At 39.0% G+C, this 27,829-nt stretch overlaps 2 protein-coding genes and 2 long non-coding RNA genes across 5 annotated transcripts in view; 2 read left to right on the top strand and 2 right to left on the bottom strand.

Annotated features, from left to right (window-relative positions):
* Nucleotides 1-3,685: 3,685 nt before the first annotated feature.
* Nucleotides 3,686-6,410, bottom strand: LOC145944466 (uncharacterized). Its single transcript, XR_014426679.1, has 4 exons — nt 6,060-6,410; nt 5,540-5,719; nt 5,279-5,462; nt 3,686-3,746 (listed from the first exon to the last, which is right to left on the bottom strand). It is a non-coding gene; the product is annotated as an uncharacterized LOC145944466 (long non-coding RNA).
* Nucleotides 6,411-6,849: 439 nt separating this feature from the next.
* Nucleotides 6,850-10,673, top strand: Mbd-like (methyl-CpG-binding domain protein 2). Of its 2 annotated transcripts, XM_083052952.1 has the most exons (5): nt 6,853-7,087; nt 7,273-7,411; nt 7,726-7,779; nt 8,145-8,390; nt 8,547-10,673. In XM_083052952.1, the coding sequence occupies exons 1-5, from the start codon at nt 6,957-6,959 to the stop codon at nt 8,643-8,645; spliced, it is 669 nt and encodes a 222-aa protein (XP_082909078.1). In that variant the 5' UTR covers nt 6,853-6,956; the 3' UTR covers nt 8,646-10,673. The 2 variants fall into 2 exon arrangements, with proteins under 2 accessions (XP_082909080.1, XP_082909078.1); XM_083052954.1 differs by lacking the exon at nt 7,726-7,779 and having other exon boundaries at nt 6,850-7,087.
* Nucleotides 10,674-15,650: 4,977 nt separating this feature from the next.
* The window catches only part of LOC145944848 (RNA-binding protein MEX3B-like), a 50,694-nt gene continuing 38,515 nt past the window's right edge, over nt 15,651-27,829 (top strand). Inside the window, exon 1 of the mRNA XM_083053430.1 lies at nt 15,651-18,299. Within this exon, the coding sequence (XP_082909556.1) occupies nt 18,005-18,299 (295 nt within the window). The 5' untranslated portion in view covers nt 15,651-18,004. The remainder of the gene's footprint in view (nt 18,300-27,829) is intronic.
* LOC145944850 (uncharacterized) overlaps nt 25,826-27,829 on the bottom strand; it is a 55,283-nt gene continuing 53,279 nt past the window's right edge. Inside the window, exon 3 of the long non-coding RNA XR_014426754.1 lies at nt 25,826-26,371. This is a non-coding gene — a long non-coding RNA (uncharacterized LOC145944850). The remainder of the gene's footprint in view (nt 26,372-27,829) is intronic.

Raw genomic sequence — 27,829 nt, 5'->3', positions numbered from 1 at the left:
GCGTACAAATTTTTTAACTTGATATACATAAAATAATGTTGCGTCGCATAGGGTCAGCGGTAAAAAAGTATCGATTTCTAATATTTTAAGACGAGCCAAAAATTCATCGATTATACATTTTAATAGTACATCGATTACAGAATCATTTGGTACCAAACAGACACCAGCGTACAAATTTTTTAATACGATAAACATAAAATAATGTTGCGTCGCATAGGGTCAGCGGTAAAAAAGTATCAATTTCTAATATTTTAAGACGAGCCAAAAATTCATCGATTATACATTTTAATAGTACATTTATTACAGAATCATTTGGTACCAAGCAGACAACAGCGTACAAACTTTTTCATTTGCTATACATAAATTAAGGATGCGTCGCATGGGATCAGCGGTAAAAAAGTATCGATTTCTAATATTTTAAGACGAGCCAAAAATTCATCGATTATACATTTTAATAGTACATCGATTACAGAATCATTTGGTACCAAACAGACACCAGCGTACAAATTTTTTAACACGATAAACATAAAATAATGTTGCGTCGCATAGGGTCAGCGGTAAAAAAGTATCAATTTCTAATATTTTAAGACGAGCCAAAAATTCATCGATTATACATTTTAATAGTACATTTATTACAGAATCATTTGGTACCAAGCAGACAACAGCGTACAAACTTTTTCATTTGCTATACATAAATTAAGGATGCGTCGCATGGGATCAGCGGTAAAAAAGTATCGATTTCTAATATTTAAAGACGAGCCAAAAATTCATCGATTATACATTTTAATAGTACATTGATTACAGAATCATTTGGTACCAAACAGACACCAGCGTACAAATTTTTTAATACGATAAACATAAAATAAGGATGCGTCGCACAGGGTCCGCGTCAAAATAGTATCGATTTCTAATATTTAAAGACGAGCCAAAAATTCATCGATTATACATTTTAATAATACATTAATTACAGAATCATTTGGTACCAAACAGACACCAGCGTACAAATTTTTTAATACGATAAACATAAAATAAGTATGCGTCGCACAGGGTCCGCGTCAAAATAGTATCGATTTCTAATATTTTAAGACGAGCCAAAAATTCATCGATTATACATTTTAATAGTACATCGATTACAGAATCATTTGGTACCAAACAGACACCAGCGTACAAATTTTTTAATACGATAAACATAAAATAATGTTGCGTCGCATAGGGTCAGCGGTAAAAAAGTATCGAATTCTAATATTTAAAGACGAGCCAAAAATTCATCGATTATACATTTTAATAGTACATTAATTACAGAATCATTTGGTACCAAACAGACACCAGCGTACAAATTTTTTAATACGATAAACATAAAATAAGGATGCGTCGCACAGGGTCCGCGTCAAAAAAGTATCGATTTCTAATATTTTAAGACGAGCCAAAAATTCATCGATTATACATTTTAATAGTACATTTATTACAGAATCATTTGGTACCAAGCAGACAACAGCGTACAAACTTTTTCATTTGCTATACATAAATTAAGGATGCGTCGCATGGGATCAGCGGTAAAAAAGTATCGATTTCTAATATTTAAAGACGAGCCAAAAATTCATCGATTATACATTTTAATAGTACATCGATTACAGAATCATTTGGTACCAAACAGACACCAGCGTACAAATTTTTTAATACGATAAACATAATATAATGTTGCGTATCATAGGGTCAGCGGTAAAAAAGTATCGAATTCTAATATTTAAAGACGAGCCAAAAATTCATCGATTATACATTTTAATAATACATTAATTACAGAATCATTTGGTACCAAACAGACACCAGCGTACAAATTTTTTAATACGATAAACATAAAATAAGTATGCGTCGCACAGGGTCCGCGTCAAAATAGTATCGATTTCTAATATTTTAAGACGAGCCAAAAATTCATCAATTATACATTTTAATAGTACATCGATTACAGAATCATTTGGTACCAAACAGACACCAGCGTACAAATTTTTTAATACGATAAACATAAAATAATGTTGCGTCGCATAGGGTCAGCGGTAAAAAAGTATCGAATTCTAATATTTAAAGACGAGCCAAAAATTCATCGATTATACATTTTAATAGTACATTAATTACAGAATCATTTGGTACCAAACAGACACCAGCGTACAAATTTTTTAATACGATAAACATAAAATAAGGATGCGTCGCACAGGGTCCGCGTCAAAAAAGTATCGATTTCTAATATTTTAAGACGAGCCAAAAATTCATCGATTATACATTTTAATAGTACATTTATTACAGAATCATTTGGTACCAAGCAGACAACAGCGTACAAACTTTTTCATTTGCTATACATAAATTAAGGATGCATCGCATGGGATCAGCGGTAAAAAAGTATCGATTTCTAATATTTAAAGACGAGCCAAAAATTCATCGATTATACATTTTAATAGTACATTGATTACAGAATCATTTGGTACCAAACAGACACCAGCCTACAAATTTTTTAATACGTTAAACATAAAATAAGGATGCGTCGCACAGGGTCCGCGTCAAAAAAGTATCGATTTCTAATATTTTAAGACGAGCCAAAAATTCATCGATTATACATTTTAATAGTACATTTATTACAGAATCATTTGGTACCCAGCAGACAACAGCGTACAAACTTTTTCATTTGCTATACATAAATTAAGGATGCATCGCATGGGATCAGCGGTAAAATAGTATCGATTTCTAATATTTAAAGACGAGCCAAAAATTCATCGATTATACATTTTAATAGTACATTGATTACAGAATCATTTGGTGCCAAACAGACACCAGCGTACAAATTTTTTAATACGATAAACATAAAATAATTATGCGTCGCACAGAGTCCGCGTCAAAAAAGTATCGATTTTTAATATTTTAAGACGAGCCAAAAATTCATCGAGTAAACATTTTAATAGTACATTGATTACAGAATCTTTTGGTACCTTGCAGACACCAGCGTACAAATTTTTTAATACGATAAACATAAAATAAGTATGCGTCGCACAGGTTTTGCGGTAAAAAGTATCGATTTCCAATATTTTAAGACGAGCCAAAAATTCATCGATTATACATTTTAATAGTACATTGATTACAGAATCTTTTGGTACCAACCAGACAACAGCGTACAAATTTTTTAACTTGATATACATAGAATAAGGTTGCGTCGCATAGGGTCAACTGTAAAAAAGTATCGATTTCTAATATTTTAAGGCGAGCCAAAAATTCATCGTATATATATTTCAATAATGTATTATTTGCAGATTATCTTTGTACCATAAGCGTACTATCTTTTTGGTCCAATATACGTTATATAAATCTGCGCCGTATGGGATTTGCGGCTTAAAAATTTTAATTTTCGATATTTCAAAACGTGCAAAAAATTAATCTTATATACATTTTAACAGTACATTGTCTGCACATTATCACGAGTTATGCGTGACTGCATGCATATATCGCGGTAATATATGTCGAAACTCATTTGTACTGCGCATTTCGTATGACAAAATCTGCATCACGATCATTTTACGATTGTTGATTGATTTTCGAAGGGAAAGAATAGTTTTCGGACTATTTTAAAAGTATGCTAAAGCCATCTGAAGTTATGTTTCATCAAAATATTTTTTTATCTAAAAATAGCACGCAATAATCTTTAGCGTGTATTTTCTCACCTTCGACGTCAAAATCCAACATGGCCGCAGCAAATGCCAAGGAACCTTAAAAAATTAAATAATATAAATAATATAATTAATATTTAAAACTTATTAATTATATTTAATAATATATTTTATAATTCTGAAAAAATACTACTTAATATTATATTCCTTCTTTCCTATTTCAGTCTTTTTCTCTCTTTCACCCTCTCTTTTATTTATTCTCTTTTTCTTATTTAATTTCAAATAAAACTTCCTCCTTTTTTCCTCTTCATTTTCCTTTATCTTTTTTTCTTTTCTTCTCTCTCTCTCCCTCTCTTTCTTTCTTTATCTATTTATAATATAATTAATGATATACAATTCATCTGTTTAACTTTAATAAAATATTTAAAGATAATTTACTTTATTTGATATTCCTTCTTCTCTCTTTTTCTGTAATCTTTTTTTTCTCCCTCTCTTTTGCTTAATATTTCTCTTCTTTTATTTTAAATAAAGCTTTGTTTTCTTTTTTCTCTGTATTTCTATCTCCCTCTTTTTCTCTCTTTCTATTATTCTTTATCTATAAATGATAAAATTAATGATATAATTAATAATTATAATTCGTCTCCTATGCCCTTACACGACAAAATTAAAATAATTCAAATTAAAATGAATTGTACGCTGTGATTAGTGTGCTGTGATTGATCAAATCTGAAATTATGATGATTCTAATAAAATTTCAAATTTAACAAATCATAGCCACGGATCATTTTAAACTGAACATTTTAATTCTGTCACGAAAGTAGCCCATTTAACTTTAAATAAAATATTTAAAGGATTATTAAAATTACAATAATATTCGAACAATTAAAAAATTAATACCTAATAATTATTATAATCTGATATATTCCTTATTCTCTCTTTTCCTTCAATCATTTACCTTTTTTCTTTTATTCTCCATCTCTTCTTTAATTTTAAATAAAACTTTTCGCTTTTTTCTACTTTTCCTTTTTCTTTCTCTCTCCTTTATTCATTTTCACTCTCTTATTTCCTTTTCTTATATTTTAAATAAAACTTTCTTCTCTTTTTCTCTTTTTCTTTTTTCTCTCTTTTATTTCCACTCTTTTTCTCTTTAGTCTCTTTCTTTCTATTCTTCTATATCTACTAATAATATAATTAATAATATAATTTATGTTTTCATTAAGAATTTTATAAATAAAACATTTTAAAAAACTATAATATTCAAATATTTAAAAAATCTAATAAAAATATTATTACCTAATTTTAAATTCATTCTTCTCTTTTTCTTTACCCTTTTTCACTCTTTCTTCCTATATTTTACTTATTCATCCTCTTTTCTAATTTTAAATAAAACTTTCTACTCTTTTTTCTTTTTTTCCTTTTTTCACTCTTTTCTCTCTCTCTCTCTCTCTCTCATTCTTTCTATTCTTCTCTGTTTATTAATAATATAATTAATAACATAATTAATAATTAATAATTAATAATTAGGTTCTTTTTTAACATTAATAAAATAAAACAAAAACAAATTAATTAAAAAGTTACTAAAATTATAATACTATTGAAACATTTAAACAATTCAATAAAAATTTTATTACTTAATATATTCCTTCTTCTCCCTTTTCCTTTTTCTTCTTTTCTTTTCTTCTTTCTCTTTTGCTTATTCATCCTCTTCTTTAATCTTAAATAAAGCTTTTTTTTCTACTCTCCCTTTATCTTTTTCTCTTTCTCTTCTTCTATTTTTGTCTATTAATAATATAATGCATCTCTCCTTTATATTAACTATAAATAAAATATTTTAAAAATTATTAAAGATATAATAATATTAAAACATTTAAAAAATTTAATAAAAATATTACCTAATATTATATTTTTTCTTCTCTCTTTTCCTTCAGTCATTCAATCAATCCTTTTTCTTTATTTCTTTTGCTTATTCTTTCTCTTCAATTTTAATTAAAAAGCCTTCTTCTCTTCTTCTCCTTTCTCTTTTTCTCTCTTTTTTTTCCTACTCTTTTTTCTCTCTTTCTATTCTTCTCTATCTATGAGTAATGAAATTAATGGTATAATTAAAAAAATAATTGGTCTTTTCTATAACTTTAAATAAAACATAAAAAAATTTATTAAAACTAATAATATTTAAATATTAACGAAGTAATATATAATTTAGTAATATTTTAATATTTTAATATTCTATAAGTAAATTAAATAATATTAATTATCAATAAAATTAAATAACATTAATAATATTTAACTATAGTACTTTATTAATAATATCTACACAACAATAACGCATAAAACTCTTGATAAAATAATGTAAATTGGATTAAATAATGCTTTATTTATTACATTTATAAAATATATATACTTTACTACACATACCTTTCTCTCTATTCTTTCCTACTTCCTCTTCCTCCTTTCTTCGTCTTCTTTATCTATATTTTCTTTAATTTAATTTAATGATATGTACACATAATATCATGTATATCATAATATAAACCACAATAATTGCATTCACAAATTGAATACACTATTAACCTCTCAATATATACATTTGAACTGTCAAAATGCGTATATACATTTGAACTGTCAAAATGCGTCGCTCAACCTTGACAGGCTTTTATCAATATGAAGTAATGTACAACGCAGCACACATCGAGATAACCAATCAGCATCGCGGAAAAGAGGCAACAATACTTGCGAGAATCGACTTAACATGCACTTTTTAGAAAAGGGAAAATTCACGATAAAAATTCTGCTAATGATTCTCGCGCAGTTTTTACCAGACACAAATTGATTCGATTGAAATCATTTAATGGATGAAGATACATTAATATAATTCGAGAATATTGTATAGAAAAAGTTTAGGAACGATTGTATCTTTAAAATTGAAAAATCAATCGAAAAGGATCTATAACTCGATAATTTGTACGATAATCTTATAAGAGAAGGGAATTGAATTTAAAGACGCTTCTGAGATAAATAAAATTTGCTCGAACGTGTTTTGAAAAAAAAGTTAGCATTAAAAATTTAATTTTTATTCATTGTACAAATATAATTGCTTGTTCATTGAACTCTCTTGCAGCACGTAAGTGACGTAAGCACGTGCGCAGACGTCATCATGGATGTGATTGCATGTGCATTGTATGGTGCTGCGCCCTAAAGCCAGTCGTCGAACTATCGATACGCGAGCTTCAATATGGCTGACAATGAAGGCACAGTGATCATAATAAACTTGGAATTGTAAAATTTTTGACGTAAACGAAGATATTCGCCACGATGAATATGTCCGTGGAGAAGAAGAAGTATCCTTCGGCGCTGCCGATTAATTGGCATGCGCGAGAGGAACCGTCGAGGAAGAGCCAGAACCAGTTGACACCATCCACGGGGGGGAAGGATTATTATTACGGGTAGGTTGAATAAAATTATTCCCCAAGGAAACTCTATTCGATCTTATGTGAAGCTATAGATTCTTCAGTGTTCGTAAAGTTGAAGAAATGCTTGCGCGAACGAATACAGTTTGAGATATAAGGGGTATCTAACCTTCGATAACAGCTACCTTCTGTAAATTGACTGACTTTTCTTTTCTTTTCAGCCGGGCCAGAAATGACTCGTCATTAGTACCACCGATCAGACAAACGGCGTCGATTTTTAAGCAACCGGTGACGATTTACAAGTCGCAGGAAGGAAAAGTGAAGGATATTAAACACAACATTCAAGAAAAACCAAAACAGGTTAGTTATATAGCGATTGCTCTGAATTGATGATAATTGGACTGTGAATCAGTGTGATGTATCAATTTAAATTCTTTTATTATATATATTCTCATATTTCATCTATTCATATGTACAATTTTCATATATATGATATCCAGTAATTATTATACACTTGTAAATATATCTGCGAATATTTTTTTAAGTGTGCAAAGTTTTTTAATCTTTGTATCGTGCTTGCAAGACACTCTTTGCTAACATTCATTCATTTGTACCATTCTTTGTTAACTATCCTTGTAAATTTACATGATACAACTGTCAAATCATTGCTTTAGGAAGGAGCCGATAAAACTGAAGGCAAATTTGGCTCCCAAGATAAGCCTAAGCAGGTAATTCTGAACATGCAATCATGAAATTGTCCATAATTTCATTTTTTTAATTATATTTTTAAATGTGTGTTGTTAAATAATTTATTAAATTTTTCTAATAATAACATTAAAGTTTTTCTTAATATTTGAGAGCAAATGGAGAGAGGACTTGTAATTTTACCTTTCCTCCTTTGAATTTAAATTAATGGTATTCAACAAACATGCCTATTACATGCCTGATAAAAACACAATGATCTAATTTTATATTATTTTTATGTACTGGGAATGATTTGTTTCGTAGCTTGTATTATTTTATTAGTATAATAGCGAATTGTGTAAAAAAGTGGATGGACTAATCATAGATAATTCAAATTTCTGCGTTTCAGCTTTTCTGGGAAAAACGTTTAGAAGGTTTGCGAGCCTGTGATTCTGATGGTTATGAATTTGATGGGATGGACTTGCCAAAGAACTTAAAACCAGTAGGACCATATATCACGGAAGAAACTTTGCTTCAAAGTGTGGCCACCGCATTACACGTATCTACTCAGCCAGTCACAGGACAAACGGGATCAAAAATGGCTTTGGAGAAGAATCCTGGAGTATTTCTTAATCCTGATCAACCACTTGTACAGGTAATGTGAATAATCAGATGCTAATTGGCGTCATAATGGTGCTACTTAAGATGCTAATGCTATCGGAATAATTTGCATCAATATATATCACGAATCTTTATAAAAAGTCTTATTAATATTACTAATAAATTGATAATATTTTGTTTTGTGTTGAAGGCGGTCTCGATAGCGGATGAGGACATAAAGAGGCAAGAAGACCGAGTGGCTATTGCGAGAAAAAAGTTACAAGACGCCTTACGTGCTGTTCAAACTTAAATTACAAGTATTTATGCGTATCATTTGCTCATTTCTTAATTTTAAGTTATAAATTATATCATTGCCATTTTTTTATAATAAATGTTTTTGTAAAAAAAAAAAAAAAAAAAAAAAAAAGAAAACGGGAAAGACAAAAGGTAGAAATTCGATGGATATTTAAAGCACGAGATCGACTGATTTTCTCAAAATATATTTTAACAAAACGAAAAAGCCAACAGTGTGAAAGAATCGGTCATGCAACAGAATCTTTTGTAAAGGCCAATTTGGCGAGTCAATTTTCCATTATAATTCGAGAATAATTTGTTTTGCGGCGCTTCAAATGGCTTGAATTGCGCCATCTGCCTAATATTTCCCGTGCGGGAATTTGATCAAATTAGTAATGGTCACGAAAATAGACAATTTCTCGGATTTAAGTTCGACAGATGGCAAAAATGCCGTATTTAGCTCTATATCTAATGGAAATGAATCGATATTAACGTAGCACACTATATAAAATTTAAAGAAATTACATTAAATGTTTCTTTCCGCTCTAATAATTAAAGATTCTCTTTTCGACAGTGTAACGTGCTTAATTCAGATCGAGACTATTTTAGAAAATCAAACTGGCAAATCATTCATATTAATTATGCAAATAGCCACGCTTTTAGTCTAGCCTGTGAAGGCCGTACAGGTATTGACCAGTCTTGAAATGTTTTTTCGAACTTGAGCGCAGCACGTCGTCTCGAGACATTATGGCAAGAAAAATAATATACGAAGTAAAACTTTATTTCTGAATAATAGTTGACAAAGAACAATAGTATAAAAAGGGACAATATTTGAAAAGCAGTTTCGAGGATTAACCTAGAAAATCTTTTCGACAGGAAATAAGTTTTTTGTCTATGTAAATGTTTTATTGTTCTCTAATGCCAGTATATCTGAGGAAGAATGTGTTAACAAAAAAAAGAGAGATCTTGAAAAAAAAAATGTAAATCGTGGATTTCCTCCGAAAGATCTTTTAAGATAATCTTCAAAACCAATCTGTTTTTCAAAAATTTTGTTTCGTTCAAAACTATTTTCGATGCATCATATTAAATACATCAGTCACGTTATTAGAGTCTTTGAATCGTATATTGTGCCGAATGCAGTTGTGTATCGAATGCTGCTGCGGCTCTGGGAATGGGTACGTGCCGAGGGCATCGCACAAAAGAATGCCCAGGCAGGTATACAGGCAGGCATCAGTTTTCAGGTATATAAGCATAAGCTGGATACCAGGTGGTAACCTCTTTTTTTCTCCTTGCCCGGTACTTCTCCACCTCCGACCAACAGCTGTTTCCCTCCTCGGCAAGGGTCGCTCTCCCTTATTGTCAACCAGACGGAGAGAGAGCCGTTCTCGCCCCACCGTCGTCGCCGGGTCACATGTCCCAGTTTAAATCGTTATAACTCGTCGAACACATGACTCGACTGACGATCCATCCGGTGCGGATATCGTATCATGAGCACCGGCGACGAAGCTGTGTACATCGTCGATTCGACGGGAAAATTCATCGTCAAATCGATGCATGTCTGTATCCTCTGAATCTGCATCTCGAGCGATCAATAGCGCGCGCTATCGCGTATTCTTGCAATAATTTATGCGCACGAAGGCGACATCCGGTTCGCAAAAAAAAAGCATTTATATAAAGATAATCATAATTTTTAGAAAATTATTTTTTATACATGTTTTATCGTCGCGAATTATCTCTCATCTCTAGGAATCTCTAGAGAAAACTTTAGATATACCTTACGGATTTTGGAAATTCAGACACAGAATGCAGTTTAACTCCCACCGGAATTTCGTATGTATAATAAATGACGCGCATGAATATAAATGCGGATATCATGCGACGGATGAGGAATTGAAATTGCCACGGGACATATCCCGAAATAATCTCACCTACGTTCCTACGCGTGCGCGTGCATAATTTGCAGAATTACGGAAATTTTAGCGTCGCGTTTGACCGTGCTTTTTTTAGTCTGTCGATATCGATGCACATTTACGCGACATTTAATTCCGCGCCGTCAAACGCGTCGCGCCCGTGCAATTATCTCTCTCGGATCGGATTTTCAACGCGCCTTTTTCTTTTTTTTTTAAATGTACAACGCTCGATCCATCGCGTGTAAAGACCTTATCTGGAGCACATCGAAGATTACATCCCCCACTGTCTTGGATGTAATATAGTCGACATATAAATAGACACTCCTCTACGGCGTGTTTTATCGATCTTCGCACAGACAGTATATTCGACCATCGGAAGTTGACCGACTTGACTATACTATTTGTATCGGGGTTACTGGCCGCGAAGTATTTTGGATTTATCTACGCAAGGACAGAGCGACGCGCGATTTTAACGTTCGCGAGATAACTCGCGCAAAATTGTCGCAATCGTGACGCGGCAAAGATCCCTCCGAGAGGAGGAGGAGGCGTTGGTCCATCGCGCGCTTCGCACGGAAGAGAACAGCTGGGGGACCTTCGACTCCCAACGACGACTGTTATACGTAATCGATGTCGACAGACTTTCTCTCTCGTGGACCCTCCTGGAGGCGAGAGGAGAGCGGAATAAAGGACGCGCCTAATAACCACGATCGTGCTCTTTCCATTTTCACCGGCTCTCGATGTCGCGAACAGAAAATAACTCTCTTCCTCACGTTTCCGCTTTTAATACCGTCGGCACAAAAGACATCATAATTACATAAAGGATTTCAAATGAGTCATAAAAAAAGAGAAGAAAAATATTTTTAGCTCGCCTCTTTGATTTAAACTTTCATCGATTGCGTGAGCGTAATCGAGTCTTTTTTTCTTACAACGTGCGAGATAATAATGCAAATTGTATACGTTATTTTTTAAACGACTTCGCCAAGATCCATTTCTAACGTGTTTAAGAATTATATAATATTTTTTTATAATTATTAGAGCATAAAAAAATTGAACAAAAAATATTCAACTATCTTGTTTTACAACTGTCAAACGTCGTCTGATATTTTGTGACTGACAACCATTAGTCGAAACTTTCAACTCTTTGTTTGTATTTGTGCATAAAAATGCGGGTATCTGGTAATCCTCTCTTAGCCTCGTCAGCCTACCTATGGCCTATACCTTTCGGCTGTCTTTATGTCTTTTTTGTTTTGCAGAAAAGAAAAAAAGGTAAAAAAAAACAGCTTCACAGGAAATCTATCGAGAGAACCGAATTCTATTCGAAAAACGACTTTTCTATGGGTACCCGCATTTTTCTGTAACTTTCTCTTCTTTTTAATCTGTTGTTTTTTATTTCTTTGTATTTTTAGATAATATCTCTTTTGTAAATTTTGGACACTGCAGTAGAATCAGACGCACAATAATTTATCAAAGATGACAACAGTTCACAGAATGATTAATTATTTTATGTATTTTTTTTTTCATTTATTTTCTATGTATTATATATATACTATTTCATCTATTAGTACGTACACACACATATGTGTGTGTATATATATATATATATATATATATATATATATATCATATATATATTAATATAAAAAATACGATAGGGTAAAACAGAAGAACAAAAATTAGTGAGGAAAAAAAACAGGTATACGGACATACGGATAAGAAAATATTTATAGACATTTAATCGATTTCGATAATCGGCATTTATAACTAATAATAATAATAATTTTATTGAGCGAAATAGGATGCATATAAGTGTATATAAAGTTAGTATTAAGTAATTATATACAATAGAAAGAACTATTACTCCAAAAATCAATAAGGGTAACGAACATCCTATTCCAAAGCTTAATTTACATGAAAAAATAATTTGTATAATTGCACGATAAATAATAGATATATAGATTTGCATACTATATAAATATATAGTATGTAAATCTATATGTAAATATATAATATACATCCGAATTCTATTTTATTGTTTCTTAAAGATTTATGCGAAATATCAGTTTTCACCGAAAGAAACATACTATATATTTATATAGTATGCAAATCTATATGTAAATATATAATATACATCCGAATTCTATTTTATTGTTTCTTAAAGATTTATGCGAAATATCAGTTTTCACCGAAAGAAACTTATTATTTGTCTGTGAAAACTGCATTTCTAATAATGAAAAATTCCACTTATTGTTAGATTTTTAGAACTGAACAGCTTTGTGAAAGATTCTTGGTATTGTATCTTCTAAAGATCGCCGCAGTTTTCTGTTTCCTTGCATTCAGACTCCCTGTCGTCTTGCAAATAAATCTTGCTCCGAGTCCTAATATGTTTTCGACGACAAATATGCAGCTTTAACAGCATGCCATTCTTTCTTATTGCTTTGTATATTGTTAAGAAATAAAATATAGAATTTGGATTTATTATTCAAAGATTCTTTCGTCTCGACTGTAAAAAATCTGTACATCTTGTATATGTATTATCGAGCTGAAGCGAGTCGTAAACCGAATTCGAAGCGTGCAACTCCTATAAATGACAAATATTGTGTATCTGATAAAGAAACGTACAGCAAAATATCCGCGAATGGATCAATGTTCTCGTCTTGCGCGGGGTATATGTAGAAAGGCGTTGCACTTTATTCGCGCTATCATCAGTTAATCATGCTCTATTCATGCGTTTTCGCTGTTGTGCAACTTATCTTACGTACGGGGCCGCAGCGGTTTCGGTAGCCGCAGAGATCTCTACCTTTTGCGTGCAAGCGAGCGAGCGAGCGAGTGTGTGGGCGTCTGCCCGCGCGATTTTGTGGATAACCAGACATTAGACGGCTAATCAATATCGGACGCATTGCGAGATAATTCGACGGCGGTATCGTATTAGTTCTCTCTCTCTCTCGGATCGCCTCGAGGAACGTGAAAGCGGAATGGCCGTTTAGTTGCACGATTCACGAAGGCTTTATGTAATTGCGCCGCTACGTCATAATTGACACACGCAATTTTATGCGATAATCTCTCTTCTCGATGTAATCAAACAAGAGAGAATATTACGTCAATTTCACTCGATAATATCGGCTAGTATATCGAATAAAAATTATAGAGATATTAGAGATTCTCGTTCGCGCGAATGTCTCTACGACAGTGTCGAGCCGATTATCGTCTTCGACGTCGTCGTCCTAGTCACCGGTGTCGACTCAGAGGCCAGCAATGCGGTTCTCCGGCGTTGCTGCACCCCGGCGATCGAAATCGAAAGAAGTATCCTCTCCACGGATCCCCGCTTCGCGTACGTACTTATATATACGTGCGGGTATATCTACGTACGCATGCATACGCGTGCGTCTATCCGCCTGTATATCGGCGAGGAAGATGCTGCTCGATGCACCACGGGAGTCGCCAAAGCGACGACAATGATCGCAACCGGTTACACGCCGTAAAAATACGACAAGCGACGCGGAACAGAGGAAGAGTTAGTTTAATGCGACGACTGGTCAGAAAAGCGAAACGACGCGAAAAGTATTCTTTTTCAGGCCGCATTTCCGGCTGCATACTTCGGCACATCTTTGCCTGGGCCTCGAAACAATCTTCCTCTTTCGCAGACTAAGGAATCCTTAATATATAATAACAATAGAGAGGATTTACGGATTACGGACGAGAAAATATTCGGTCGTTTCGACCTTTTCTTTGAGAAATTTTTCCGTGACTTTTTGTACAATTTTACTCCTTATGTCTTTTGTTCTCTTTTCTTTTAAAAACTTTGCTTAACAGAAGTAGAATTTTTGATCTTCAGTCTTATATGAATGACGAAGGTTTTTTGAAATAATTATCCTCGAATCTCGCTCGCCGCAGCAATGCATCGATCACATGATCCTTTTCCGTAATCGACGATTAATAAAATAATCGGCGGCGATTAATGTGATACATTCGCGCAAATATCGACGCTCTGTCAGTTCGATCGCGGCGAGGAAAGAGGCGAACGTAGAGACGACAGTTTGTAAAACCATGCGATAACACCGAGGTATTTACGAGCGAGCCGAGAGCACGAGCAGTCGGCAGGTGCTCTTGTGGCACAAGGTGGTTGGTATCTCGAGACAACCTTGAAGGGAGAGAAAGAGAGATCGGCAGAAGTGCACGGGTCGTTGCTTTCGGCATGCGATGAGAAACAAAATTAGTCGCTCACACCTCCGAGCGAATTCAGGTAGGCCTTTATCGAAAGTCTTGGCGAAGCCTCGTCTCTCGCTTTCTCATGGAGAACGCTTCTCCCTCTCTCTCTCTCTCTCTCTCTCTCTCTCTCTCTCTCTCTCTCTCTCTCTCTCTCTCTCTCTCTCTCTCTCTTTCTCTTTTTATCGCGATTACGCGATTGCATCGAACAACAAAGCGTTCACCGTGCGCTTTAACGAGCCGTTGGCTGGTCCGATACATGGAAAACAATGAATCGCGGATATTCGTGGATCGCTGGCGGGCTCCCGTCGTCCCGTCTGTCCTCGAGAATGGAGGACACGGGCCGATCTGGTGTGGGCCTCCCTTTCCTCCTCCCCTTGACTAAAAATCGAGCAATCGGCCAGAGTGCTTGGTCGGAGAGAGGACGAAGGGTCGTCGGCAGAGAACAATGGGATCACGCTTGCGTCTCGGTTCAAGGTCCGCGTTCGCGCGCGCATCTTCGCGCGTCTAGAGATTCGGTGTTTTAGAGAGGAGACGGAATTCTCTCTTCACTCTTACTCAACGAAACCGCTAGTCGGGCAGGTGGTCCGTCTGGGCCCGGTTGCGATTCGCGAATTAGGGGGGGCTGACGAACATTCGCTCGACCTTGTTCACGTCAGCATGGATTAGGTATGTCAAAGCGTCGTATATATGTGGTCATCCAAGAATTTCCGAGATTACTCATAGTTTAAAATCTCATGTATCGATTATCGTTTGTCCTTGGGAAACCTGACACGTGAAAGAAATATAATGATGCGATAATAAAAGTACGAAGAGTTATATTAAAATATAATGTAAAATTTAGAAATTTATTTATTTTTTTATTAATTGTAAATGAATTGGCAAGAGAATATGAACGTAATATATCTCTATAGACAACGAAAAAGACAAAGATATCATTGTCAAGTTTACAGATAACATCCTAGATTTTGTTAAACAGAAACTAAATCGTAACATTGGTCGCGCGAACGTTCAACAGCAATTCTCTCGTATAGCCGGAGGTAACACGCTACAATCTCATCCGCTACCAAGGTTCAAGGACGTTAATCGAGGGAACTTATCGCGACAGGTCGTAAGAGAGATTCCTCTCATTCCTCTGCGGAAGATTCAATTAAGTAAATCGCGAGAGCTATAAACGTACGCGGATTTTAGGTTTTCCTGGGGGATACATTTGATATAATATTTAATTTACAACGCGCGCACACACAGATGGATAGCCGCGATAATTCAAGCGTGCATTTTACGATCTAAAGGATGAGTCGTTATTATTCGCCCAGGATTTATATAAAGGTTTTCTTTTGCGTTTATCTTTCCGTTAAAATGAAGAGATAACTACGCGGGAAAAGTGTTGGTGTGCACCTCGTGCACACAAATACGCGCGCAAAGCATGTGACAGCTACGGGAGAAGAGGAGAAAGAGCGTTATACGATCCACCTAGGTCGGTGCACTTTGACCCGTTCGCGAGGAAAATCATATATCGTCGCAGATATTTATTTCGCTAGAGAGAGCTCGCGCCCTAACTTTGTGCAGGATGCTAGAAAAAGCAAGCGTTTGAGATCGTATTTCTCTATGTGAAATTTTGCGAGCGATCTATAACGATTAAAAATAAGATCAATGCATGATCGCGAAATTTATGTTGTATACATTTATGGATTGTTCGGTTTACGTCGAGATATCCTCCGATTAGGCTGGAATCTGTGGAGGGGGAAAAAGGATTTACACTCTTGCAAATCTCAACGTACTTTTCCAGTCAGCTTCAAGCTCCGGGGTTTGTCGCTTTGGAAAATTGTAGAACGTTCGAGACGCGGCATAAACGGCGGCGTTTCCATAGGGAAACTTGACGAAGGCTCGGAACGGATACACGAACGGAGGGGGTTGCGCGAAGTACAATCGGGGACGGGAGTGCATGCGTCCGTGTAGCGTTGAAGGAGCCGAGGAACATCGCTCGCTCGCAGTGCCGCTTCGCCGCGCCGGTAGGTGCGCTAGCGCCTATGCGCCGTGCGCGGGAGTGGGGAGGGGTGGCCGCGTACCACGTGACTCTGCCGACCAATAGGCGGCGCGTATAGCCGGCGTCCGGCACATGGTGGCGCGCCGGCTTCGACAGTCGCAGTACGTCGCAGTCAGTCGCAGTGGTAACACGAGCGAGAGGGTAGTTGCACGCGCCTTCGAAAGGAAAGATCGCGGTGAAGAGAGGTGAGCGAGAGAGCGTGGGACAGACGGAGGGAGCGGGAAAGGGAAAGAAGGGAGCGGAAACAGAGCGAGCGAGTGCGCGCCCCTTGCCTCCGTTTTCAGTGTTTCGGTCTCGCGCGACGACTCAACCTCTCGTCTATGCTCAAGTCAGTCGGCCGGTTATACGAGATAGTCGAACAACGCGATACGAACCGTCGTTATAACCTCGCGTTCGGTCTTCGGGTGAAGAGAGAGAGAGAGAGAGCGAAGAGCAAGAGAAACGAACGAACGAAAGCATCGGTTGAAACACGCACGCAACTATATACAAGTAACGCGCGCGCGAGAGAGGAGCAGTTATACGAACGCTCTTGGAACAGACGAACCGTACAAAACCGTACGCATCCGATAGAGAGACAGCAGAGCAGTGGGGATATCGAGAAGGCCATTTTCGTCGCTGGTTCGCGGGTTACGTACGAGACACACCACACGACCGGCGTGTTTCTCCGGCGCGAGAAGGAACGAGCGAACGACTGATTATTACACCGCGTCATCGTCGCGAATCAACATTCACATCAGAGAGAGGATCGGTGTATATACACGCTACGATAGTCGAAAAACGAACCGACGACATTATTACTCCCACGCGGTGCGGTGTTGTTCGAATCTCCGGTTTTTTACGCGCACGTAATCGTCGAACGTGATTTACGTTGTTGCAGCGTCGCGACATTCGCAGCTATATTCATCGTGTGCAAGTTGTCTCATACTTGATCGTTATCATCATCATCATCCATCGTCGTCGGCGTCGTCGCCGCATAAAACGTACCACGATCGTCGCCATCGAGAGAAGGTACGAAACCGTTCCGCCTCGTTTGTTCGATAAAGAAGAGACGACGGAGGAGAAGTAAGTGAGGTCGACGACAGCGTTATAAAATACACGGTGAACGGGCAGCGTGGACTCTGAAGTGCGCGACGAGTTTTCAACGAGCGTCGATCCAACGATCCTGCGACCGGTGTTTATTACACGAAGATACGAGAGATTATAATATAGAGCGAAATGCCGACGAGTTTGTTCAGCGAGATGGACCGCGGCTCGAACGGCGGCGGCGCCGGCGCCTCCTTCGAGGACCAACGCGCCCTTCAACTCGCCTTCGAGCTGTCGATGCTCGGTTTGGAGAACTCACCCGGATGCCCCGGCACCGGCAACGGCAACAACACCGCCAACGATCCGGATCCGCTGCAGACCACGCCGGCCGTCTTCGAGGAGGCGCGTTCCAAGAAGAGCCAGAACATGACCGAGTGCGTGCCGGTGCCCAGCAGCGAACACGTGGCGGAGATTGTCGGCCGACAGGGTAAGTCGTTTGTAACCTTTCAAATTTTATATACATTTATTCCATTACTCCATTCTCGTGCGAGCATCCTGTTTCTCGATCTCATACTCTCGCCACGTGATCAGTCCGCCGAGAGAGTCGTTTTTACGTCTGTTAACTCTGTTGTATGAAACATACATAATACTCCGAGAAGAATAGAAATTCTCTTTTCGTATATATATAATAGCAAAATAGGAATAAAGTCACGCTCGAGTTCTTCTTGAGCGAGTACATTATAAATGTCGGATTTTTATTATCTCCGTAATCTTTAACATCCGGCAGATAAACGCGCGGCGAGCAGACGAGCCTTTGTCGTCACCGCCAGGACGGGGCGTCGGTCTCTCTGGTGCTTTTCTAAAACCGCGTCGCGATGCCAAATAGCGTCGCGTTGTTTCTCTCCGTCTCTGTCTCTCTCCCCCGCTTTTGCACATCCGCGTTGGTTGGCTGGTCGACGGAGTCGCGCGCGAGTATAGCGTCACTGACAGTTCATTGGCACGGCTGTAAACGCGAACGCACACCGCGGGAAACTTGATATCAAGCGCGATGGAGCAATTAAAGCAATTTACATTCGAATTTTGTTTCGCGCGCGCGCGACGTGGACAGAGGCGAGGGAGAAGAGAGAGAGCGAGAGAGGGAGAATCCCCTCCACTTTTCGAACCTGTCGTAGGTCGCGGTCGTTACGGCTTCCTGGTTTTTTTTTTTTTTTTTTGGTCGTTTCTCCTATCCGCCTCAATAGCGGCGGCGTCTTGGAAAAGTGTTTACGATTCCATCGCGCGATGCGACACGAGCGGCTCATAAATAAAGACGCGTTATGTTCTGCATTGCATGCTCGAGAGACCGATGACTCTTTCTCTCTCTCTTCGTCTCAACCTTGAAGACTTGGCCATCGTTCTACGAAACGGCGATTCGTCTCGCCGCTTCTTTATCCGTGCCGATGATATCGTATTCCGCATTTTTTTTGTTTCGCCAATATAGCTTTCCAAGTAAAAAAATGTCCGAAATATGTAGATGCATTTTGTAGCGGTGTGTCAACATTTAAATATATTTAGATACATCTAGATACTTATCTGAGTTAAAGGGCCACTATACAATCATTAGGGATAATATAATCATTAAGACTTGACTTCACATCTTACACATTTTTCCCGAAATGAAAGCACTTTGCTTCAAGATACGGTTATCGCGTCAATAAGCCATTCGTTTTGAATCATTATACGTCAATAAGCTTTGTAATGTTTATCGCCCATCGTGTTTACACAATGTCAGTCAAAGTTAGGATGTGTCGTGAGACATTTCCCGCCAAACAGCAGAAGTATTCATGTATATTCTTGTCTGTCTTTCTAATCGTACCGCGCGGACAACGATAAGAATCCGCTGCATTTATTAAACGACGGTTTTCAATATCACATCGCCGAACAATATATATTGTCGCGCGTCATAGCGTTCGTGCGCGTCTCGCTCTCGTGTCTCGCGGAATGTTTAGAAATTCAAACAACGGCGCGGCACGTGGCCTTGCCATTTAAATTTTAATGTCTGTCAACGGCAATTGTGCGCGCCGCTGAATAATCGGCGGCGATCAATATCGTTCACAGAGAGAGGGAGAAAGAGAGAGAGAGAGAGAGAAAGAACATTCTATATTCATGCATAGCCTACATCTACGCGACTTTCTCAAATCGCGCGAAGATTATCCGCGAAAAACATCGATCGGCGAATTGGCGCCGAAACGCTCTGGCGGTAATCGAAGTCGTTGCGAGTCTCCCCTTACACATAGAGGATAAGAGAGGAGGAAACTCAGGAAGGAAGCCAAAGTACGTACGGCTTCGCGGTCGTCGTCACGACCGCAGCTGCTAATACTGACCGCGGCGATATAACATTAGGCTCCGAGCACTTAGAACGATGTCGAGCCGTGGTTACTCGCGTTTGAAATTCCGCACCTCGTCTCGAGTACGTGCTCCATTCTCCCTTCCGTTTGGCTTTCGCGCGTGCTTTTTAATCGACTCGTCGCGTGAGAACCGCAACGCGACGATAAACGTGATCATATTCATTTGCGAAAGGAGGATGATGGTGTGTGCGTCGAGCTCTGTCGAGATATTAATTTGTCTCGTACCTAAAGCGCGGATTCTCGCGGATTTTTTTACGCCGATATGAAGCTTCGCATTTGAATATAATTTTCTTCAACAAAATTTATTTATTTTTTTTTTTAAAGAAAATTTTATGAATATTCTCACGTCCAAATACTAAAAGTATCACGATATTTTGCATATCCTGGCCTGATTTCTCTATTACGAGATGCATTGTGTCTCGTAGATAGAGCTACGATTAGCTTTTCGACCAGTCGCCCGCCAACGAAACCAGTTTGACATGCCTGGCATGAATCATTGCCATCGTAATGCGAGAGAGTGTTCTCGTGTCGTGGTGGCCCGCCGATTCTATTCTATGAACGGTTTTCTCGTTCGTTGTCGTCGCGCGAGATCGCGATTTTCTGCGGAACGTAATAGTGTCGATTCACAATGATGACGTCTAATGAGTTTGATACGCCGTTCCATTATGAGGATGTGGCTATTTGTTGAGCATTTTCGCTCGCCGTACCTCTCGTCGCCTCTCTAGCTCTTTTCCTCCCTCTCGCCCTTCTCCTCGTTCTCGTATTATCTCTCTCTCGGCTTCTCTTTCCCTCGTAAGTCGCCGTTGTTGTTGGTTCTCTTTCTCTCCTCCCCGTTCTATACCGGCGATTATATACGCCTCTCTATCTCGCTCGTTCACGACTCTCCTGGACCGGAAGTTGTAATGAGTGCTTCTGTCGCCAGGCCCGTCGCCTCGCGTCGCATCGTGGCCAACGATGACGTTACTTTGGAAATATCACGGCCGGTTATCCAGGTCGTTAGCTTGTGCACCGCGTGACTTCGAGAGGGAACTCGACTCGCGAGGGAAATGAAAAAAATATATATATAATTGCAGCTTCCAGGAATTGTGAGAGCGCAAGGAGTGACCGTGCGCTATCCCTACGTAGAATCACTCACGATTATTATTTTTCTTTCTTTTTTTTTCCTGACATTGCTACCTCTCTTGTTTTTCAAGACATATGTAAATCTTTCTTTCCAGTCTAAATAAATACTTGAAAAGAATTTCAAAATTATATATATATATATATACATTTTTTATTATTAAAATTATATATTACTTTGAAATTTTTAGAAAATTGATGTCAAAAGATTAAATTTCTATGTATGCTAAAATTTGTGATAATTTAATTCGTGATTTATTTCGTCGATTTTCTATGCAGATTTAACTTTTTGTAGTCATTTAAAATTTCAAGCTACGCGTTTAAGAGATTATTTAAAAATATAAGCGATAAAGCGTATCGAGAAATGGTACGTCTGATACGGTGAATGCATAACGTTCTTTCAAAGTCGTACAACTTTAAACACAAAACTTGAGAGAGAGGCGTGTGGTTTCACAGTATTGTCTGCGAGCACGTGGCACGTGGCATCGTCTCGCGATCCTGTGCCACACGCCAGGATTTTCTCCAGAATCATAAGATTTGTGTCGCCGATGAAATCGTGTTAATAGGTCCCGCGTCTTCATTAACGCGTCATCGTGAACCGGAAGGGAAGAAGTAGTGCCGGTAATACGAGAAAGAGAGAGACACAATTTTTTGTACGCTTTTTATGACTCGTTCGTGGACACGTCGGTGAAGACTTGGACAAGGCGTATATGATTTCATCTTAAAAAAATTTTGACACTCATGTCAATTAGAATTTATTTTCTGTGAAACATTTCAATCTTATCGGCGGAAAAATATGTACACGAGGAAAATATTTTCTCTTTCTAAATTCCTTCGTACTTTTTCACGCACATATGGTAGTGTGATTACAATTAGAGATAAGATTTAATAATGATATTTATTGTTAGTACAAAAGTATCCTTTCTCTCTCTCTTTCTCGAATTACCTGGCATTTGGTCGGCAGATGTACTCCGACCTCGGCTTCTCCTCTTTTCTCTCTTTCTCTCTCTTTTCTTTATTATCATCATGAACGCTGATTACCAAGTGAAAAGGGAACTTTCTTACATTTTCTAGATAATCGCGCGACTAACGGCCACGAACATAACAGAACTCATTTGCATTAATGAAGAGCGGTGGCGAGTTATGTATATATATGTGTGTATGCGTGTGATATGCGTCGCGCTCCGATTTCTTCGATCATTAATTTTTACTCAGCAAAAGCGTTTCGCCGTTTTACGCCATATGATGTAGGCGAATCTGTGTTAATTTGAATTAATTATTGGCGTTTAATTGAAATTAATGATTTCTCGGTGCGATGTTTCTCGCGGGAAAGGAGAGGAAGGGGGGAAAGGTGAAACCGATTGTATACACACACACACGCAGAAATATATGCACCGAATGCACCTCGACACATCCCGAGTTTGCGCTGCAGCAGTCGTTTACAAAAGCCGGCCGGCCGGCCGCAGAAATGATGCGTTTCCGGCCATGAAAGCAGAAACTTTGTACACGGAGAAACAGCTGGATTACGTGATTATTACGTGAATATTACGCGCTGTTTTCGAAACGGACGTCGATACTTTGTTACGCGGTTCGATTGTCCGAGAAACCCATCTTTTTCCTTCCCTTTATATTTTACGGGAACGGATCATCCGTTCGCATCCGTCCGTCCTCTGTTCGTTCGCCCTCTCGTCGCTTATTCGTTCTTTCCAGTTCAATTTGCGGGCGAAGATGTCGAAACTTCCCGCACTTTCTCCGCCGAAACCTTATGCCGACCTGCTTCTTCTCTTCAAAGACAATCTGAGAAGTTTCGTTCGTTCGAAAATTTGCCACGCCATATCGTGCAAAAATTATCTTTATCAGCTCTTTTAATCGGGGTTAATCGATCGATTATTATATAATCTCGCGAGATACACACGATTTACTCTATCTACATCTTCATATAAGATCCTCGATAAAATGTAACAACATGTGCTCGAAATAGAATAATAAAATTCGTCAAATGTTTGATATCTTCCATGAAACTTATATTTAATTTTTTAATCAACGAGGATATTTAAGGATAATTACATTATTGCAGTCAGATGCAGGTATGTGATATTATAGAAAATCGTGGCGGGATTTTTCGAGAGTAACTTTCGGGATCATGCACGACCGATTTCGAGGCGGCCTGAAATTCTTTTTTTCACCGCGGGTCCGGACTCTCCGCGTCCCTCGCACAAAAAGATCGAACGCGCAACGCCGCAGCACATTTCGAGAATGGAAGTCCTTCGGAAGAAAAAACGAGAAATTGCTGGCCGGCGGAGCGATGGCCAGGCCAGGGTGATGGTGGTGTGTGCTGCTGCTGGTGCCTCTGCGACGGTGGTGGTGGTGGTGGTTGTTGATGCCTTTGTTGGTCTCCGAAGCAGCTGCCGACCCACACCGGGCCTTTCCGTTCTCATGCTCGAAACTCGATCGACATTCAACCCGCAGGAACAAGCGAGAGAAAGAGAGAGAGAGAGAGAGAGAGAGAGAGAGAGAGAGAGAGAGAGAGAGAGAGAGGAATACGGTAGACAGGGCGAGAAGGAAGCGCCGGTCGCACGCGGTGATGAGAGAGATCGGAATCGAGCTCGAGAGAGTAAAAGTATAGCAAAAGGAGAGAAGAGGGAAAGAAAGAGGGAGAGAAGCACCGACTTTACCAGAGCGCGAATTGTTTGAGAGCCGCTGTGGGCCTCGACGTGTTGCCCCCGTCTAGCAGATGTTTATGGCGCGTTGCCTGAAATGAGCGGTTTTTCTCGTTTTCTATTTATTTTGTCTGCCATGTGTGTGCGCGCGGACTACCCTATGGACTTACCGCGATCGGAGGTCCTCTCCTCTCTCCTGTCTATCCAACTTCCCTCCGGAGTCTGTTTTCGATACTTTTCCTCTCCCTCATTTCTCGCGAGGAAGACTGTTGATCGTGAGTAGCCTCGTATTAGTTTGTAGAATGATAGAGTAATATCCATCGATTATATAATTGCATCGATCATATGATTGATATTACGCACGTATCAATGACAGGCTATATAACACGAGTAATAAATTACTGAAAACAAAGATTAGCGAATTCAGGCGGAACGAGACGCGATAAAGAAATGTTATTGCCGTTAATTATGCAGCCCGCATAATACGATCGCCACCGTTGAGAATTCGCGAGTGCATCACGTGAGAAATATGTTGAATATATAGTATATGTATGTACATATATACATTTATATTTATATATATATATATATATATATTATTCTCGATAGAGGGTTGAGGGAGAAGAGAATATACACGGTCATATAAAATATGCACGTTGCCGGCGCAACAATCGTGTTCTTGTGGATCTGTTTGAAAGCGAGCGCGTCGACCTTGAATTAAAATTATGCTGCACGCGACTTTTATTACATTCCCATTCAAAGCGACATCCGCTAATATGGGCGTTAAACTGCGCATCATAGGTCAGGCGACTTGTACATACGCGCGTTTTGTCATCTTCTGCAATTCGGAATAATGGGAGGAGGAGGAGAGGAGAGGGAGAAAATTCGATTTTTAATAATAGCGTATACCTAACCAGCGCCCTTACAAAAGCACAAAGCTCGGGCTCTTCAAAATTTCCGAGTTGTTGACCGTAAAGATGAATTTGCATTCTCGACAAACGAGATAATGAAAGACGCAATTAAAGAACCGCTCGTAATCGTCAATGAATAGCGATTGTTAACCTTAATTAATCAACCGAGAATCATTTGCGCATCGCGGTATATAAAGTTCTCTCGCGCCCGATTTTGTCGGTCGATTTTTACCGAATCGATATACGTCTCTCTCTCTCTTTCGCGAAAGACAGGATAATATAGAATTTCGTTTCACACGAGACGCGCAAGAGTGGCTCGTTCATCGGAAGTGGATGGCGACGTCTTTGTTTGTTGCACGCTGCCAGACGCTGTGTGGGACAGTATTCGAGGATATACACGAGGGGATATCGAATATCCGAGAGAGAGAGACTTCGCCTAAGAATCTTCCTCGCTTTTCAGCTTCGCTGCCGCCTCGTCCTTCCTCTGCCGGGCTCCTCCGGCTCCTTTGTCAGACCTCGGTCCCGGCTCTCTCCGTTTCCTTTTCCTCTCTTTATCTTGCGGGACATATAGCCTGCATCCACGATGGTGCACCCGCGGTGTTGCATATCGACCTGCGAAGCTCTCTCTCTCTCTCTCTCTCTCTCGGTGCGGATCTACAATTCACGAAGCTTGTAACAAAGTCTGCAATTCTGAATTATCAATGCGAAACTTCCACATGATATAACACAATGCGGGGCGTACATGCACGACGCGAATATATAAAGTCAAATTTTAAAACTAGAGAAAGATAAAAAAAATTACCAATTTTTATTTTACATACAAATATATATTTTTTCAGGGTAAAAAAATAGAACAAAAAGAAGTAAAATTTTTAACAACGAGAAACACTAGTTTTATTTTCATGTCACTAGTAATCAATGTTGCGAATGCGGGATTGAGCGACGAATTTTTACGATTCTTTGAAAAATGTATGCTTCGCGTAAAATCGAACATCGCGAAAACTGTAACAAAGCCGCCTATTTCTGCTGCAGTTCGTGCACCGCGTGTATATGTACGGAGAACGGGTTTTCGACACACGAAAAAAGTGTCATTCGAGTGCATCAAGGTAACTTTTTCTTTTTCACAACGGTGCACATCCTTTTTCCGCACGAGTATCCGATTATTCCGAAGACCGCGTGTACCAAGAGGAAGTGGTCCACCCACCTCAGTCTTTCTCTCTTTCTTTTTCACTTCCTCGTAGTATACACATTGCACGCATACGAGTCCGCGATGAAGACGTGAATGTGTATTATGCACGGACGCGCAGGCGGTCGAGTCTCTCTCGCTCCATTTGGCCAATCCGCATCCCGTGTACTTCGCTCGCAACAATGCACTCGACGTGGCACTTCCGTCCGGACGAGGAAAAGTCCCGAGAGTCTCTGTAGAGCGCGCACCTCGTTTCTCCCGAGACTCCGTTTAATACATAAATAAGTTGCGCCCAGCTTGGAAAAAACAGTTATCACTTGTAGTAAAGATGACATTTTCTTATGTAGCGATTATATGAAATTTATGTGAATGTATATACAATTATAAAAGTTTAGTAATTGTTCGTCGAATTGATTTTTAATCTACATAAAAAGTTCATTTATGGAAGGAGAGTAAGAAAAGTATACGGGGACCAGAATCGCGAATTTTCGACTCGTGTCCGTTTGAGCGCATTTTTCCGAGGCTCAAGGAAAAACCTCGGCCTCGCACGCCGACCTTTCTCTTCATCCTGGTCGAGAATCGAGTATGAATGTCGACCAAGCGGAGCACGTAAGAGAGCCTTCGTAGTACGTCGAACTGTGACGTAGTCGGCGGTGCGTGTCCTAGGTCAAGATTCAAGACTGTCTACTGTTGGCTGACTGCTTCTTTCTAGCCGAGGTTGGTGGTTGGCTGTGGCTGGCTTCATCCTTTCGCTGCTCTTGGCTTCTCGACTCGCGGCTCGATTCGATCCTCGATGTATGCATGTGCAACGTACACGCACGCACCTTGCGTGTGTGCGTGCGTGCAGTGAGAAACGAGACTCCCGCATATACTCGTTCTATTTCCCTCTCGCTCTACATTTCTTATACGACGATACTCTCCATCCTCCTTTTCTTCCTCTTCTTCGTAGCTCCGGCGTCTTCCCACTCACCATTCGGTCGGTCTTTGTCGCACAGTCATCCGTTCACTCTCGATCTCAAGAGGAGGCCGATCGACTGTCCCAAACCTTTTTTTTTTTCGAGCCTCTTTTCCGTCCTAGTTTAATGAAATCATACGGCGAACAACGACATGAAATCGAATCCGTTTAGGAAGATCACAACTCGCGAAAGCGCCGCAAATTGCTTTGTCCAAAAAAAGAAAAGTGTTGAGCTTATCATCTAGTAGTCCATTCATTATTCACGTTTCTTTACATGAAAAAATTTTTTCAATTATGAAATAATTATGATTCACTCTGTCTTAAATGTATTCATAGCTATCGAAAGTAAATAGCTATAAGAAAGAATGTACGTCTGATGTTTGACATGAGATTAGATACGAGATGAAAAGATTTTCTTTGTTCCCAAATGACACGAGAAAGCTGTCGTCGCGTACTCGCGTGCGTGGCACGTGCTGCGAAGCAATATGTTAGCTACTATGTACGTTAGAGCGAGGCTTTAACGCTTTTGTCACCGTTACGCAATCACAAAAGTCGCGGAAAGGGAAAGCGACGACGACGACGGCATTCTGGTCGCTCCAACGTATACAGGTCCCCTACGATTTGTGTGTGTGTGTGTTTTGAGAGAGAGAGAGATATGCGAGAATGTTGTATGTAGAAGGTGACGAATCGCGGCACTGACCCACTTCCGCCCTCTTCCTCCCCTCCTCGCATCCTCTTCATTTTTCATTTCGCTCCGAATAGGCAAGCCCTTAATAGCGCCTTTGCACGAAGCAGTCGG

This window comes from Prenolepis imparis, unplaced genomic scaffold (genome assembly GCF_030444845.1).
Source record: "Prenolepis imparis isolate NDT839.2.m4 unplaced genomic scaffold, iyPreImpa1.0 SCAF_13, whole genome shotgun sequence".
NCBI classification, from domain to species: domain Eukaryota; kingdom Metazoa; phylum Arthropoda; class Insecta; order Hymenoptera; family Formicidae; genus Prenolepis; species Prenolepis imparis.
The sequence above is the reverse complement of the archived record's forward strand: the minus strand, read 5'-3'. Positions and strand labels throughout refer to the sequence as shown.